Source organism: Sceloporus occidentalis, unplaced genomic scaffold (genome assembly GCF_023333645.1).
Source record: "Sceloporus occidentalis isolate IW3139 unplaced genomic scaffold, rSceOcc1.0.p SCAF_7, whole genome shotgun sequence".
In the NCBI taxonomy this organism is placed as follows: domain Eukaryota; kingdom Metazoa; phylum Chordata; class Lepidosauria; order Squamata; family Phrynosomatidae; genus Sceloporus; species Sceloporus occidentalis.
The window spans coordinates 60,031,725-60,049,236 of NW_028316987.1; the positions used below are offsets into that span (position 1 = coordinate 60,031,725).

The 17,512-nt window shown below is 39.5% G+C and overlaps 1 protein-coding gene across 1 annotated transcript in view; it reads right to left on the reverse strand.

Annotated features, from left to right (window-relative positions):
- The window catches only part of LOC149309821 (ATP-dependent translocase ABCB1-like), a 58,151-nt gene that overhangs the window by 29,271 nt on the left and 11,368 nt on the right, over positions 1-17,512 (reverse strand). Inside the window, exons 5-12 of the mRNA XM_089531357.1 lie at positions 14,696-14,843; positions 11,512-11,578; positions 10,529-10,720; positions 8,643-8,814; positions 7,742-7,866; positions 6,134-6,311; positions 5,507-5,620; positions 1,869-1,979 (exon numbers count right to left, since the gene is read on the reverse strand). Coding sequence (XP_089387483.1) covers positions 1,869-1,979; positions 5,507-5,620; positions 6,134-6,311; positions 7,742-7,866; positions 8,643-8,814; positions 10,529-10,720; positions 11,512-11,578; positions 14,696-14,843 — 1,107 coding nt within the window. The remainder of the gene's footprint in view (positions 1-1,868; positions 1,980-5,506; positions 5,621-6,133; positions 6,312-7,741; positions 7,867-8,642; positions 8,815-10,528; positions 10,721-11,511; positions 11,579-14,695; positions 14,844-17,512) is intronic.

Genomic DNA, 17,512 nt, shown 5'->3' on the forward strand with positions numbered 1-17,512 from the left:
ATACAACTTTGACAATTTATCCATCTTAATATGTAGACCAATAATATAATGAAATGAAAAATGAATTTCACAGGTGAAAGGTGATATACAATGGCATGTTGTAGTTAGCAGAAACTGTAAAAACTATATACAGGAAACCCCCACTTGATGGGTTAAAGACCAGAGGAGGGTCAGAAAGTGGAATTGGTTGAAAAGTGGAACCCAGGTTTTGTTGACTTGCAAACACATTTTGGCCACTGAAAATGTAAATGACACATTATATATAATTTTTTAAAATATGCAAAACTTAAATTAACAGTGTGTGTGAGAGGTCCTAAGTGAGCCTCTTAGATATCGAGAATTGATGAAAAAGCAGAACTCCTGTTAACTTAATATGACTTAATATAACTTGACTGTAATTCGCAAGTGTTGAAAGAGTGAGACATCTTAAAATGAGGCATCAAAAGGCAGGTAAAGCCTGTACTCCAGAGTTGCTTCTTAAGGAGGATCCTTGGAACTGACAAGAACATTCCAGCCCAAGCAGTGAGGGCAAAACTTGGGATCTATTCAATACAAGGCCAGGCGTGGATAAAAGCTTTTAAATACTGGCTAAAGATCTCCAAAATGAATTCTAGAAGATTCCCCAAACTCTGCCTAGAAGAACAGCTAGTTATTGGCTCTGCCCCAACTTTTGGGTTTGTCAACTATCCCTAGTTTTGTTCCAATTAGGCTTTTCTCCTTCTTATTTTCTTTCAGCAGGGCACACAGTTCAGGAATCCCTAAAATGAAGGATTTGGGACATCAGCATGCAATCAGATATAGCTTTGTTAGCTGGGTGTAAATCTCTTAACTGGTTAGCTAAAAATAAAACGGTATTTGGCGTAGAAAATTATCTTGAGTTGCATTTAACACAGAGCCAGAGAACAGCCTTCACCAGAGCTAGATTTGAACAATTGAACTCAATAGTAAGAACACTCCCTCAGAGGGTGATAGAGTCTCCTTCCTTGGAGGTCTTTAAACAGAGGCTGGATGGGCATCTGTCAGGAATGCTTTGAATTGGATTTCCTGCAAGGCAGGGGGTTGGACTGGATGGCCCTAGTGGTCTCTTCCAACTCTACGATTCTATGATTCTATGAACAGGATGGTTTCAAAAAATACCTTATTATGAAAGATTATGTATCTGTGGAGCCCCAGCTATTGAGGATACTCCACATATCCTGTCTGACTGTTGTTTATATGATAAGGAGAGATCACACTTTTTACAACCATTCTTGGAAGAATGACTTACTGGGACCTTTCAGCTAAATTGTCGTATCTTTTCTCTGGAGAGAACATACATATAGTGTGATGTGTAGCTAAATTTGTAGTCAATGCTGCTCGCTCAAGAGATCAGTTTATGGTACAAAATGGTGTTTTGTGTCATGGCGATGAGTTCATTTAAACATTTCATTGTTATCTTCCACTTTGTTTTAGCAAGTCTTATTTTAGACTATTTTATTTTGTATCCTACTTTTTGTCTGTGTCCGTTTTAACCCCTTATTTGAGTTTTAAGTGTGACTCAGTTTTATCTTTGTAGATACACGGACATTCTGATATTTTTATCTTGTATTTTATATGCTGTAATTTTGTAACTGTATTTAGTATTCTATTGATATGGTCAGCTGACTAATCAATAAACTTGTTCTTGTTGTTGTACTCACTTAGCATATTTGACAGAGACACTGCTTGTTTTTACTATAAATAATACTTTTACTATGTAAAATGAGATGCACATTAAAAAAAACCCCAATTATCAACATTTTTTCACTAAACAAACAGAAAAAAAGCAGTAAGCATTCCACTTATACAAATGTCTGTATCTGCAACAGAGGAGGTTGGTAGAAACTTACTTGAATATCAGGCCTAGAGGGGTAGCTGAAATGGATGTTTCTGAATTCGATATCTCCTCGGAACCTGTCTGGTTTAAACCCCTCAGTGGAGCTACTATCAATGGGACGAGACTGAAAAGATAATTTGAAAGCATGTTATATTTCAATAGCTGCATAGACATGTTTTTCCACTTTCTTTCTAATGACAAATAAATGAAAGAGTGTACTTTGTCAAAGGCCATACTGTTTTCCTATATCTAAGGTTGTACTTGTGGATAATCATGGCTAAAGCGAAGCATGATTCACAGCTAGTTCACAGGGCAAAACTTGGATATATAAGAATAAAAAGCAAAAGCTCACCATAAAAACTTATTGGTTACGAAGGATTACTGTGCAGTCCTCATAAATGCCTTAAGTGTATTGGTTGAAGCTATTTTAAAAAATTATCTCATAATAAATCAGTGACCTAAGTGCATGAACTCACTTTCTGTCCTTCTTCAATGGCATCCTGCCCATAACTTGCCTGAACAAAGCTTTTAGAATTGAACTGGCCAGGATGTATTACTAGCATTGCTAACTTGCTAGTTTTAAATCTCTGAAAGTCAAAGTGAAGTTCGTATGGCCTCTTGCTTCCCATTCCCAGCTCTGATAAATAATCAGATGCTGTAAATGGAAGCATCCATTTAAAAACAAAGGTTCAAATGCAATATTGTATGCAGAACCCACCCTCGGAAATGTTCAAGTAAGGGGATTCTGTTATCATCTTCAGGAAATCTGAAGCTTTTAACCATGTCAACAGGTTGTAATTATCCTGTTTGGAGACTTTGGTTATTCTATAATGAATGAGCTGTTGACTATTGGGTCATGAAAAACTAACGAAGGACTTGGTAGGGTTATTCTTCTGTTATAGAATACCAGAGGGAGAAATTTCTCAGTTAAATATGTGTCAAAGAAAGACAAACCAACAAATTTCAGTTTCACATAGCAAATCAATGTACAGAACTGTACAGTACATAAAATCTGGCTATGTGTGCTAACAGTGAGCATGGTGTAGTGGCCTGCGTGATGGACTAGGATTCTTGGAATATGAGGACCCAAATTCTGCTTCGCCATGGAAACCCACAGGTTTCCGGACCCAGTACAAGGTGTTGGTTATCACCTTTAAAGCCTTAAATGGCTTGGGTCCAAGCTATCTCCGGGACCGCCTTCTCCCCTACAATCCTCTCCACGCACTCCGCTCCTCTGGGAGAGGCCTACTTCAGCCACAAAAATCTAGTCTTTCAACTACCTCCCAGAGGGCATTTTCCATCGTCGCCCCCAGACTGTGGAACGGCCTGCCGGATGAGATCCGTCTACTTACATCTTTAGACAGCTTTAAAAAGGTTGTTAAGACGGATCTCTTCTGGCAGGCCTTCCCAGAATAGAGAACCCGGCCTTAGAAAAACATCTGGGAAAGATACTGCTGCTCCCACTGGTTGCTTGTTGGTATGACGTTGTTGACCTTCTGGTCAGTTTTTAACTTGTTTGTTTGTTGTTTTTTGTTCTTTTTTCCTAAATATTGCATTGAATTTAATACTTTTTAAGGAGGGGAGGGTACCAGGGATTTTATATGTTTTGTATTTTTAACTTTGTTAGCTGCCCCGATTGTTCTCAGAGGGGCAGGATACAAATAATAATAATAATAATAATAATTATTATTATTATTATTATTATTATTATTATTATTATTATGTCACAGTCTCCAAGTCTGAGAGGAAGGCACAAGAAAACTCAGAAATTACTTGAAGGCACACAACACCAACTTGTGTGCTCACAGGATGCAAGCAGGAAGGTGCTGTGGACTATACTTCAGAGGAAGGAATTGGCAAAACCACCTCTGAGTATTCCTTGCCTAACAAAACCCCATGTAATTCCTGAGGTCATTATAAAGAGAAAGATACTGTATTCCTTACTCTCCTCCCTAGACAAGCAGCTGTCATCTTTTGTTAGGGGTGAGTGGGGAGAGGGGGACTGTCTCCTGGATAATTACCTGCTGGGATTCCCTGTATTTCATACCACGGTCTTGGCTGAAAAGGACTGGGCTGGTATGGTTAACCCCCTGTGCTCTGGTTTCAACACCCCTCAGGTTGCACCATAGAGAGGGAGCCTCTTGAACTGTTGCCAAGTTTGAAGTAATTTTCTCAGAGGTCCCCAGACGTATGTAACCACTGCAGATCAAACTGAGTCATGACTGAAGGAAGGGAATATTCCTCACCTTGTTTGAGTCATGTCTGCATTTCCTTGTTCATTAGACTTTAGACAAATCTGAACTTTCAGAGCAAGAGCTGTGGCCTATGCTGTAGCACTAAAACTAAAGGGCATTAGGACTGGCACCAGCCATAAGAGAAGTGGCTTGTAATAGTATGTTGATCCCGTATCTGGCACTGCTGCTTGGAATCTCCTTTGGCAACTATTATTGTTGTAATGCACACCTTTGAGACTAACTGAGCCAAAGATATTGTACCGAAAGGTTTCATAGATATGGTCTGTTTTTTCAGATGTACATCTACCAAAGCTCATGCTACCAAATTTTCTCTTTCAGTTAGTCTCAAAGGTGCAACAAGATACCTTTGCATATTGATATTGCATACTAACATACTATTTTTTGAATATTATTGTTATTGTGTGCATTTAAGTCATTTCTGAAGTATGTGGGGGGGTGAACCTATCACAGGGTTTTCTTGGCAACATTTTGTTCAGATGATGTTTTCCCCCAGTGCTGTCCTCTAACTTGTCCAAGGTGACCCAGTGGGTTTACATGGCCAAGCAGGGATTTTAACCTTGGTCTCAAGAACTGTAGTCCAATGCTCAAATCTGATCCCCATCTGATCCAGTCTGGGGCTGCTAATGCTTATCCTGCTTCTATGGTTGAAGCATGGCTTGAGCCAACTCCCTTTCTGTCCTAGGCTGAGGCACTGGCAGTTCAAAGAGACTGAAGAATGGAGGGATTGTCCCTCACCTGCTAGTCCTGCATAGATTCCCTCATTAGCTCTTTGAGGAAGACAAGATCCTGGACATGCCTGGACCAGCCTCTTTAGATCATGAGGAATAAGCTCTAAGTGGTTACAAATACCTCTACATGTGAGAGGAAATTCCCACTTGGGGGTCTTGCTGAAGAATAGGTGGAAGATGCAGAGTCTTGTTGTTATTGCTGTTGTTGTTGTTGTTGTTATAAGAAAGATCTTGTGAAGAAAAGAGGAGTAAGTGAAAAACACGGCCTATGGGGCACGATGCTGGAAAGACAAATGGCCTTACCAGGAGTTTCTCTCACTAGAGGGTGCTTCTCAAAATTCTATGCTGTTCCTGCCTATTGGGGCAAGAGGGAGGAGCAACCCATCTCAGGATGTCCAGCCTTTTCACTGCTGGTGGGGATAATATCCATAATTAGGATTCTAAATGGTACACAGATCTACCACAAGTGTTCAAGATTTCCTACTGTAGTATGCAGGCTTAACATGGCAGCAAGGGACAAAGAATAGTATAATTTTGGAGTAAATCTGTAGATCAGCTTTTACTTTCAACATAGATAATGTCTTTCTTCTTCCATAAGATCCAAGGTGCACAGTAATGTGGAATACTACAATGGTCATGCAGTATATCTTGGCCAATACAGTATATACCTTTTTGATGATTTTGAAGACTTCATAGGCTGCGCCACGAGCATTGGCCAGGCTCTCCAAATTTGGGGAAGCTTGTCCAATTGAAAACGCACCAATGAGCACAGAAAAAAACACCTATGGTAAAAAAGGGGAAAATAATTGCACACTGGTTCTTAGCAATTTGTCATTATCCAACGCATAGCAATTAAAGTTATAGTTCCATGCTCATCTGGTAGAATGTCAACTTGATATTACATAACATATTAGACTCACTTCACACAGCATTTAATAATGCTGCTTGGCTCTGTAAAAAAATCTCATTTTGAAAACAACAGAACAAAAAAACATTTTGTACCTCCTGCAGAGCATCATCAACATCATTAATATAAATACATGTAGTCTGTTGATATTTCTTGTGATATTGATACATGTAATCCATTTATTGTACTTCCACAAAAACAGAAGCTAGAAATGATTTTATACACTCAAGCATTTATGGTGGCTTGATTTCAGGGATGGAGCAGGTACATCTACCGAAAATCATTTTTGAGGCCCCAGCACCCCATTTATTTTAAGAATGAAAACTGTCTCCAAATGTCCCCATTGCCCCTAGACAGCTCCCTCAAATTATAGCTTAACAAGACTTACAATTAACACTGTCCCAATATCATAGGTATCTTTCTCGTCTAGTGTGAGTTTTGTTCCATACCAAAAGGCAAGTGCATAGCAGCCATATATCAGGAACTGAGAGACTCCCAAAGAAATATTAGTGGTGATGGTCTTTTTCATTCCCACATTTCTAGCTGCCTCTAGGTTTGCATCATACCTGGGAAAAATAATTATATTTAGGACAAAAATTATATTTATATAAATAATTAAAACATCTGTGGTGTTGTTTTGTGCCTTCATGTTGTTTCCAACTTATGGTGACCTTAAGGCAACCCTATCAAATGGTTTTCTTGTCAAGATTTGTTCAGAGCCAAGACCAACATTAAAACAATTTAATAACCACAACAAATATATTTGTTGTTGTTGTTAAATTGCTATATGAATGTGTGTAATTATGTAATTATAAATGTTACAATGTTATAATTTTAATAATTATAATATAAATGAGAATATAACAAAAATATAACCACTGGTGGCAAAGTGGTTAAATGCCTATATTGCAGCCATTCACTCAAAACCATAAGGTTGCGAGTTCAAGACCAGCAAAAGGGCTCAAGCTTGACTCAGGCTTGCATCCTTCCGAGGTCGCTAAAATGAGTACCCAGATTGTTGGGGGCAAATTAGCTTACAGTTTTAAACCGCTTAGACACTGCTTAGGGGGTATGAAGCGGTATATAAATGAAGCTTGTTTCTCTTCCATGTCTTTCGCTTCTAATTTTTTTTTTTAAATGGCAGCACTTTAATGTTCTGAGCCTGCTGGAACATCACTTGGGTTTTTCCATGGGAGGATGTGCACTGCTTTTATTGGGATTATATCTGAAAAATGATATACAGACATCTTCTTTGCTGCATCCCACAAAGTCTGGAAGCAGATATTCAGAATGTACAGTTTCCAACAGCTGTGCGAATATACCGAAACACCCCATTTTAGCAACCTTTAGCCAAGGAATAACTAAGTAAAATTTGTAGAGCCAGCCATTTTACATGGCAATTCAAAAAACAAGATTTTTGTTTTATATTTAAGTATTGCCATCATCTGTAGTTCCATTTAATGAATGTTATAGTACAGGCATCACTTTGGGATGTTGGATATATCCTCTGTGAGTTTTATCTAGGAAATTATATTTAGCCTCCAATCTGGAGAAACTCTTTGACTTGCTGATCATTTATAGCTTTCATTCAACTGTTATGGTTCTAACACTCTCTAAAAAAATAGCATTTTGACTGACATGCTGCATCCTGCAGAACCCTAAGATCCATAGTTTGGATACAACCATAGCAGCTGAAGTGGTATCGCAGAGCTAAAATAATTTAGTGTAAAGGGGCCCTTAGAGAGGAATTCATCCTTCTTTGTGGCTCTGCCAATATATTTAGAAAAACACCTTATGTTCAAAGTGTAATTCTGCCTCAAATGCAAAAGGACCATAATTCAGGAGGCAGAAAACCTAGAGGTTTAGGAAGGGTGAAAAAAGTGCTCGGTGTGCATGGTCAAGATCCTAGATTCACACAACTGGAAAATATACTGCCTAAAAAATTGCTGCCAGTTAGTGTAGGAAGCTTTCTATATTCATTTAAATGTCATCCTACCTTGCTATAGCTTTCTTCTGTCCATTAAATGCAACAACTGTCCTAATGGCTGACAAGATTTCTTCTGCCACAGCGCCTGCTTTAGAATAAGCCATTAGCTCTTTAGAAGTCAACACTGACAAGATCTGGTAATGAAAAAACAGTTGAAGTCAGTTTATAAATCTAAAGATAAATAAGGGAATTCTTATTTATGATAGGTAATCAGAAAGGCCTTTTGATTATATACTCTATCTCTAGTCTTTTCCCATTCTTGCCAAACGGCCTGAGTTTTAACCTTTAATTCTTTGCAGGGAGAACATCAGCGGATTTAGCTTTCTTCACTGATGCTGATTATATGGGGTTTTCTAGAAATGGCTAATAGCCATCCTGCAACAGTTTCTTGGAACTGAGTCACACACGTTGCATTGATGATTAATGGAAATCTTCATAGAAAAATATGTAAGTGGCTAGACAATGGACTCAAAAGCACACAAAGGAAAGACAAATGACAAAACTTGCAACCTTGAATAGTTGTTTGTGCACTGTGCCCCTCTTTTCTTGCACAGTCTACCTTTCCTATTGTATAGTTTCATTTGGAGGGTAATATATGATACAGTAAATTTGTGTTCTTTTGTTCCAGAAAATAGGGCCTGAACCAACAGATTAAAATGACAAGGAACAGGATTTAGACTACACATTAAAAAATAAGCTGAGGTTCTTGTATGACAAGGGGTTGGACAGGATGGCCCTTGTGGTCTCATCCAACTCTACAATTCTATGATTTGATGATACAAGCAGTTCAGCAATGGATTAGATTGCTCCAGTAGTTTTTAATCAGAACATAGATGACAACTTAAAAGGGATGCTACAATAACAAGTTTCCAACTGAGTAATTTAATTATTTTTGGTTCTAGCAACTTACAAATGACCACAGGCCACCAGATGCGACAAGCAGAGGGCTAACAGACAAAATCACCAGAGTCAGCTTCCATCCATACACAAATCCTATGATAATTCCTGCCAAAAATGTGGAAAAGAACTGGACAATTATGCAGATTTTGTCTCCTATGCCTTCATGAATGGTGTTAATATCACTGCAATTGAAAACAGAAAATGATGAATGTCAGACCTTCATTTACATGTTACTCTGGTATAGTGTGCTAGCAATACGTTTAAAATGCCAAAACAATTGAATGCTACCTTTTAATATTTATTATGGATATAGAAACCATGAAAAACTTTTCAGATGTTGAAGGTTCTGCTCAATTTTCTTGAAAGTTCACATCTGTAGTCTGTAAGGATAGCAATAATGGGGGGAGGAACTCTTATTTTCCTATGGCCCTTTCCCACTACAAAACTACAGTGCTACAATTCTAACTGCCATGACTACATCCGATGGAATCCTAGAGTTTGTAATTTCCATAGGATGTTAGAGTGACAGTTAAATAAGAATCACAGTGCTTTAACTATTTAGTTTGATAGGGCTCCATGCTTTAACTATTTAGTTTGATAGGGCTCCAGTTCATTCTTGCATATTTTCCCAGTCTGAAAGTTTTTCAGGCACAATAATGTTGCAGTTACAAACACATATTACATATCACATATCATAGAATTACTATGAGCATTCTTTTCACTTTCTTGAGGGTTTTTTTTTTTTTTTTGAAGCAGAGGACTGGAGCAACAAGGAGAAGGAATCAGATAAAGTATGGGACATTCCTAGCAAATCAGAAGAGATGCAACATATATGAAAACCAAACACTATTTAGATGTTTTAACAGGACATTTCAGCACTTAGTGGGATATCCCATTAGTGATTTGAGGTTAAGACATCCAACAATGTAGTGCTTTCCAAAGTTAATTCTGAACAGGAAGCAAACAAGATGTGTCTCACCAAACTTGCCCAAATGGTTACTAGAACAGTTTCCAGCTTTGGAAATCAAAAATGTGTAAAGATTTCAATCACAATACAAATATATACAGTTATTTGTTATAAGTGCTGGGTTCTGGAGAACACAGAAATTCTACACTCCACAAGATCTATTGCTTACACTGTAATAGACAAAGTGGGGTCACATACATAGTCTTGTATGTTCATAAATCTGCTCTATATTTTGAAATTAATGGTGTGATCTATATAAGAGCTTAATGTGTGGCTCAATAACAGAACATGATATTTAAAACTGACCATCTAATGTTGATTGGGTACATTTGAGAATCCTATCTTGGAGTTTAATTCCCATAGAGCACAATATACCAAGAATTTTCTCTAATGGAATAGCTGATGTTCTATACATTTTATTCACTTAAAATGTACCAGCCTATTTTAAAAATGCCCATTATAAAGAAAGAAAGGTAGAAATACCTAATACTTTAGTTAATGCTTTAATTAATAACAATATCTGGGGTGGGTGTGTGGAACCTACTGAGCTTATGACTATATATATGGAGTCATTTTGAAAAAAATTAAACCTAGTATGCAAAAACAACACAGTCTTATGGCACCATAAATATAGCATGAGCTTTTGTTGAATTTAATCCAGTTCTGGTGAGGAAAGGGGGAAATGTATACTGTCACACCTTTCATATGGCCAACTGGCAAGATTTTGACTACCATATGACCCCATAGATGCCAATGTTTTAACAAGGAAAGAAGAAAATACATTATTGGAGATGGTGATAACCAGTGAAGCTGGAACATAAAGATGGCTCTAAATTGTTTCAGGATGATAGATTTCAGCCATGGAAATCAGATCAAGTTGTGGATGACCTTCTCTTCCTTGCCCCAAATTATAAAAAATAACATCTTACTCGGTCAGTCTAGTGTTCAGTGTTCCTATCTGGGTGGTGTCAAACCAGGCCATCTCTTGGTGAAGTACAGCAAAAAAGAACTTGTCACGTATCCTTGCAGTTTGTCTTGAAGAAGTGGTCACAAAAGTCCAGATTTGAAAAAATCCACATACCAGCACAGCAAAGCCAATTCCAACAAAGTAGTAAGCATGCCTGTCAGGAACATTAAGGTTCATTAAGATGTTATGTCACCATTTCTTTCCTATGGCGCATTCCAAATGCGCCAATAGTACGTGCTCGGCGTCCTTTCCGGATGCCCTAACTCTAGTACATGCCGAGCATGTACAAAATGGCGGCGCCCATTCTACATGGGCGCCGCCATTTTGACATAAGTGGACGTTTAGCATCCGCACGTCATGGCGTGTAAATGATGCCACAAGTGCGCCATTGGCACCTTGTGGCATCCTTACCGTGCCGCAAAAAGAACTCGCTTTTTGCGGGTTCTTTTTGCTGCGCCAAGGAATTGCGCGGTTTGTCCGCTGCGATCCCCTGGCGCAGCAAACACTGGCGCCGGCAGACCACCCTTTTGGCGGTCTGTAAAGCACCTATGCTGTCTTTCAGCCAGAACAGCCTTCAAAGCAGCTTATAAAAGTTAGATAGCTCAGAAGTAGTCACTCAAACACGTTTTTATATTGAAAAAAATAATATCCTGGCAGTCAATAAGATATTTACCAATATTCAAACAATTTTAAGCACACTCATACAATTTTTAAAAAGCATTTGTATTCATCAGCAAACACACAATGGTCTGAAACCAGCCATTGGTTCAGAAATACATTGGATTTACATCAATATTGACTCACAATATTCAAGGAGTCTACTAGTTGGGACTAACTAATAGGCCTAAGCAGAACTAACAGATGCAATAAAACAGCAGATTCAACATAAATTGGATTATGATTAAAATGAAAAATGGAACAAAGTAGTAATTGTATAGGACTTACACGGTCATTTGTGCTTCCAAATCTGTACCTGCCTCTGGACATGTTAAATTCTTCATTTGTGCACTGTCTATAAACGAAAGAAAGAAAGAAAGAACACTTAGCTGCAGAAAATGTGATGGAAAATGCTATGGCAATGCCATCATGTCATTTTTGCACAGCGCTGCAGTCCAGTAAAAAGCACTCAGTTTACTCAACTAGTTGACCACCTGCTCTCTTTCTGACCTTTAGACTAGACTGGCCCAGGCTGTTCAATCACCGTGTATAAAATATGCTTTCAGAAGGGGATTAAGCATAGCACATCACTTTCATGTATGATATTTTCAGCATGATGTAGCTTAATTCATTAGCAGCGAGTGGCTTAAATGTCAGTGGGGCATTGATTCCAGTTTGGGTTCTAGTCTCAACTGAGGCCCTATACAGACCAGCACTTTGTGCTGACCTGCGGGTGGGGTTAGGGTGCAGCGTCCGCACACTGGATGCCCTAACCCTGCCCCAAGGTGCCATTTTGGTGCACACTGGTCCAGATTGCGCACCATCATGCCGCCTCTCTGGAGCTGTATCCACATGATGCAACACTGAAGGGGTATCATAAAGCTGCGGTTCCTTTTTGCGCTCAAGAGGCTGAATTGGGGCCACAGCATGAGGTTGCCACAGCCCCAAACTGGCCATTAAAGGGGCTGTCTGTATAGCCCCTTAGACTGACTTAGATAACCCTTAGAGCTATCTAAGGCACCGTACATACTGGCAGATACGGTGCCCCTGTCACATGCTAGGGGTTGGCCGAGGGCGCACCGCCCATATTGGCCTCACCCTAGCACGTGACATGGGTGTCAAAATGGTGCCGCCCTGTACACACGGGCCCTGCCATTTTGATGCAACAGACGCTTAGTGTCCGCGTGTCCTGGCCATTGGCACATTGAGGCAACACAAACGCGCCACATTAAGAACCCATTTTTTAAGGGTTCTTTTTGCTCCGTGGGGGAGCCCTGTGGTCCGGAGGCTGCGGCTTCCCCATGGAGTAAACCAGGGTGGCAGGAGACCGCCCTTTTTGGATAGTCTGTATCCCACTTCAGATAACCCTTAGATAACTTAGATAACCCCCAGCACTATCTAAGGTGCTGAACTCTCAAAATAAATTGGGGATATTGAAGAGTTATCAGTTTAACAACATTACACTTTCATAGGGCCACTAAGCAGTGCTAAACATACATACACCCTATGTAGAAGCTACTGATGGAAAGATTAATAAGGAGAAGATGTAAGGTGCATAGGATACATAAAATCATTCTTGCTCATGCGTGAACAAATTTCTGTTAATGTTTCATTTATTAAGAGCTTGGAAAAGCCTGGGTTTGTGATGAGGGTGGGGACTGCCATACTGCCTAGGGGATTTTGATGGTTGCTGACCAAAAAGTAGCTTTGCCTTCACTACTTTAGGTGTATGTGCCTCAAACTTTAGCCCAATTCACAACAGGGTTGAACAAGCATGAGGAATGTGTGGTCTTCTAAATCTTGCTGAACTGCATCTTCCAGGTTCTCTCACTATTCACTATACTGACTAAGACTGATGGACTTGCAGTCTAAGATCATCTGGAGTGTTATACATTATCCAAAACTAGAGTAAAACCTCACAGGTGTAACTATCAGGTATCTGCAGATATGGGCCATATTCACAGGCCTCTTAACTATTCCTAATGACTGAGAAGGTCATTACAAGCCTCCATACAACTGACAGTGTGTTTTCCGGGTTCATGATTGCAAATATAAATAGAAGATTGCTATAGATTGCCTTGTTCAATATGTAGAGGCTTGGAGGAAACAGCTAGCTCATCCCAGTCTCCTACACAGCTTTGGTCTCTTACATATTTTTGAGTACCCTACCTAGGAACATACTTCAGTAGGTATTTATTTATTTGGAGTATTTATACCCTGCTCTTCAGCCACAGAGGCTCTAGACATTTATATATATATATATATATATATATATATATATATAATTTCTACCCCACTTTCCCCCCAATGTGGGATTCAAAGTGGCTTTCAACAAATGATAAAACAGAGTAAAAATCCACAAGATACAAAAGTTTAATCAAGATTAAACAATTAAACAATTAAAATAATTAAACACTCACACACAATTATGATTCTATAGAGATGCAAGTTCTGTGTATAAGCCATGTTGTTAATTAGTCAAAATCAGCAAAAAGACTGAAATCACTTTTCAGTCAGTTGATTTATATACATGAATACATGGATTTGTATACCAAATCCAATAGTGTAGCTGCCATTGGGTTTTCCAAAAAGAAACTTTCTGTAACGGTTAATCTTCAATTGTTAATCTTTAATTCCTGTTACTGTATACCAGGGGTCGGCAACCTTCGTTGCGGCCCCCGGGGGCGGTTGCTGCCGCCGCCACCGCCGGGCAAAAAAATAAAGGCGCCCAGAGCGGCTTTTTGCCGCTCTGGGTGCTGTCATTTTTTCACCCAAAATGGCGGCGCTCACGAGGCGAAGTCTCGCGCGACCTCAAACAAGGTCGCGCGAGACTTCGGCCTCCAGGAGGCCCGCTGAAACCGTCGGAGCCCTATTCGAGGGCCCCGGCAACGGCATCGGGCCTCCTGGAGGCCCGATGCTGTCGGTGGCACCCTCCAACAGGGCTCCAGCAGCGGCAGCAGGCCTCCAGGAGGCCCGGTGCTGTCACTGGGGTCCTCCAAGAGGCTTTTTTGCCAGCCTCTGACAGGGTCTGGGGCCCCGTCAGGGGCCTGCAAAGATGGGGAGGCCTGGCCCCCGGAGGGTGAAAGCTCCACCCCTGGCACGTGGCCCCGCCCCGGAGAGTGGAAGCTCCACCCCCGGCACACGGCCCCGCCCCTGGAGGGTGGAAGCTACACCCCCGGCATGCGGCCCCGCCCCTGGAGGGTGGAAGCTACACCCCCGGCTTCGGCCCCCCAGTCGCCTGAGGGACAGCAACCCGGCCCCCGGCCCAAAAAGGTTGCCTACCCCTGCTGTATACTGAGCACCTGGACAAGACTTTCTTCACCTAGAATTCATTAAACCTTTTCTTTAAGAAAGTAAGTCTATACTAATTGATATTTCACAATCCTGCTTCTCCAGCAAAAATTCTCAGCCTCTTCATGTCTTTAAAGTAATGTCTTTAAAAATTGATTGGGGCAAATTTAGAGAATTTTACCTGTAGTCTGGTTGGATCCTGAAGCCACAAAGCTATTTGTCATCTGACCAAAAACAATGATCAGTAGTGGCTGTCCAATTCCAGCTGCAGCAGCTGTGATAGTTCCAATTATCATTAAAATGATATCTAGCCCATCTGCAAAACTAAACTATATTAGAAAAGAAAACAGAAAAAATATGATGACATCATAGCAGAAGGTATATACTATACATTCCCAAAAACATCATGTTTCATTTATTTATTCATATAGACACTTTGATAATCACAGGTTTGAATATTATTTACATACAAAAATTAAATAAAGAACACACTGAGACAAGACTCCCCATCCTGGTGATCCTCTTGCAGATGAATTTCAACACAAATCCCATTATTGTCAGGCTGCTTATCCCTAACTGTGGTTCTTCACTTGAGCATTCCCAGATCATCCTACCCTGTAAGGCATACACATGTCCTATCTTTACCTGACCTGTAGCAGTCATTTTTTAATTGACTCTGGTTTTTTTTTTCCAATCTGAAAAGTAGCCTGATCTCTGGAATTACACAATGGAAGGAGCAAAACTCTAACTGCTTGAAGAACAGCAATTGCAAGGAAGTAATGAATCCTCAACTGAAGACAAATGGCAAACTGCTACTTGCCATGGAAGCTAGAAAATCATAGAGAAGGGGTTAGCTAAAAGAGAGACATGAAAGAAATGGACAATGAAAAAGGTGAAAACAAAGAAGTGCCTGAAAATTAAAATGGAATTCATGTTTGACTGGACATAGAAAAAGCAGATCAAGAGGTGCAGCAGTTGCATAAAGTATAATATTAAAGAGAAAAACTTCTAGACTTTCTTTTTGCTTTTCCTGTCCTAGAAACTCAGAAGGTTGTGAACTCTCATTCCATTCAGGCTAATTTCCCCTGTCAAGTGTATATCTTCCCAGGTAACAGATGTCAGGTATCAATTCTCTATCAGACCTTTCTTCATCCCATTGATTTGTCTCTCTCTGAGAAAGCTGAACTTGTTAGCAAACTCCTGTCCCAAATTAACTTTTAGTTGGCCCATTCCTCACACAAAGCTCCCTGTGGGTATTCAAATCTTATTTTGTAGGAATAGTTTATACAGAGTGCTAGCAGCAGGAGACTAAATTAAATACAACCCTTCTAAGGTTGATGTCCAACAAGAGCAGACTGAACCTGCTGGTTGTCATAATTATTGAGCCTAATATGGCACAGGATCTTGGCATCACTCTTTTTTAACCTTCTAAAGCTGACTATTTGTTTGCTTTTGATCTTAAGCAATCAGGTCCAAGAGGCTGAGAAAGAAGCAATTTTCTTTTTCAAATAACTTTCCGTATTATACAAGGAAATATCTGGCTTGGTATATCTAGAACCATTCCCCCACTTTCAGGCAAGAGACTGAGGTAGCATTGTAACAACATTCTTACTGTTGTTATGTGCTGTCAACTCGGCTTTAGCTTATGATGACTGCCTCAGGGATCTCCTAGAGATCTGCAATAGCCTTGTTCAGATCTTGCAAACTCAGGGCCATGGCTTTCTTGATTAAATTAATCAACCTATAAGGCAGTTATCTTCTTTTCCTAATGCCTTAATCCTCAATTATTATATTTGTGTTTGCCCAATGTATTACAATTTCCTTGTTACTGTGCTTTGTCCAGCTTCCCTCTTATCAGTAAGACTGCTGAGTAGTCACTTGTTAATTTATTGAATAGTTTCTTAACTGGAGTATATGTTGTATTTATGTGAACAGTCTTAAGTATGATGATGAGATAAAACTATGTTTTATTCAGTTTCAGCTAATTTAGCTCTAATCTTTTTAAAGCATTTTTGGAAACATTTTATTCATAATGTAGAAAGAAGTACAGACCAATCACCTGATTTGACACACTTAAAAGGTACTGTCATATGTATACACACATCAACCATTATTGTCACTTAAAATTTTGACTGATCTATGAACTTACCCCCTTATCCATCTGTCTTGATATGCTAACATATTAGGTCTAATCTTGAATCTGTCTAAATGTCACTACCTGCCACTAGTACTGATGGACTGTGAACAGTTCTTAGGTTCAAATACCATTTCTCATTATTCTTTCCCTATTCTCAGCAGAGTAACTATTAAAGAAGGATATTTTTTAATCATTTTAATATGATCTCCTTTGCTCCGTGTATGTTATACATTTCACAGTATCAGTCAAAGTGTTTGGGAGAAATCAGAATAACCATGGAAATTCAAATGGTTATTTTAGAGATTCAGGCATGGCTCCATATTAAAACCAAGCTGGATAAATCACATTACAATTACACTTCAGTTAACAAAATAGATGTGTTCCTGGCCATTACTTCTTTACCAGAAAATTGGGTATCAGAAGCAAAAGTATCATGGAAAGAATAAGGATAGGTTCCTGCACCATAAAAAGGAAGAGCAGATGAACATGTTGCACTAAATTGTTTATTCAAAACTAAGAATATGCAAAATTGAAATGAAATAGCCAGGCCATGAAAGCCTTTCATAAGTAAACAAAAACATTTTGGATCTTCTAGGGAGCAGTGAACAGCTTTTTCCAAAATGTATCTAGTGCTATGACTTTTACTTTCCCAGCCTCCACTTATGATTTCAGTTTAGTTGGCCAGACCTATAGACTTATGCTTTTTAAAGGGGGAATTGATGAGGCAGACATTATCGGTTCTCATCTGTTCTCACAGTTTTGCTGTTTGTGTATATTCAGTAAGGGATTCTGAAGACAGCTTCAGTTTATCTTGCCTACTGACGGCAGGTAATGACTTCTGTAATGCACTCTACATGGGGC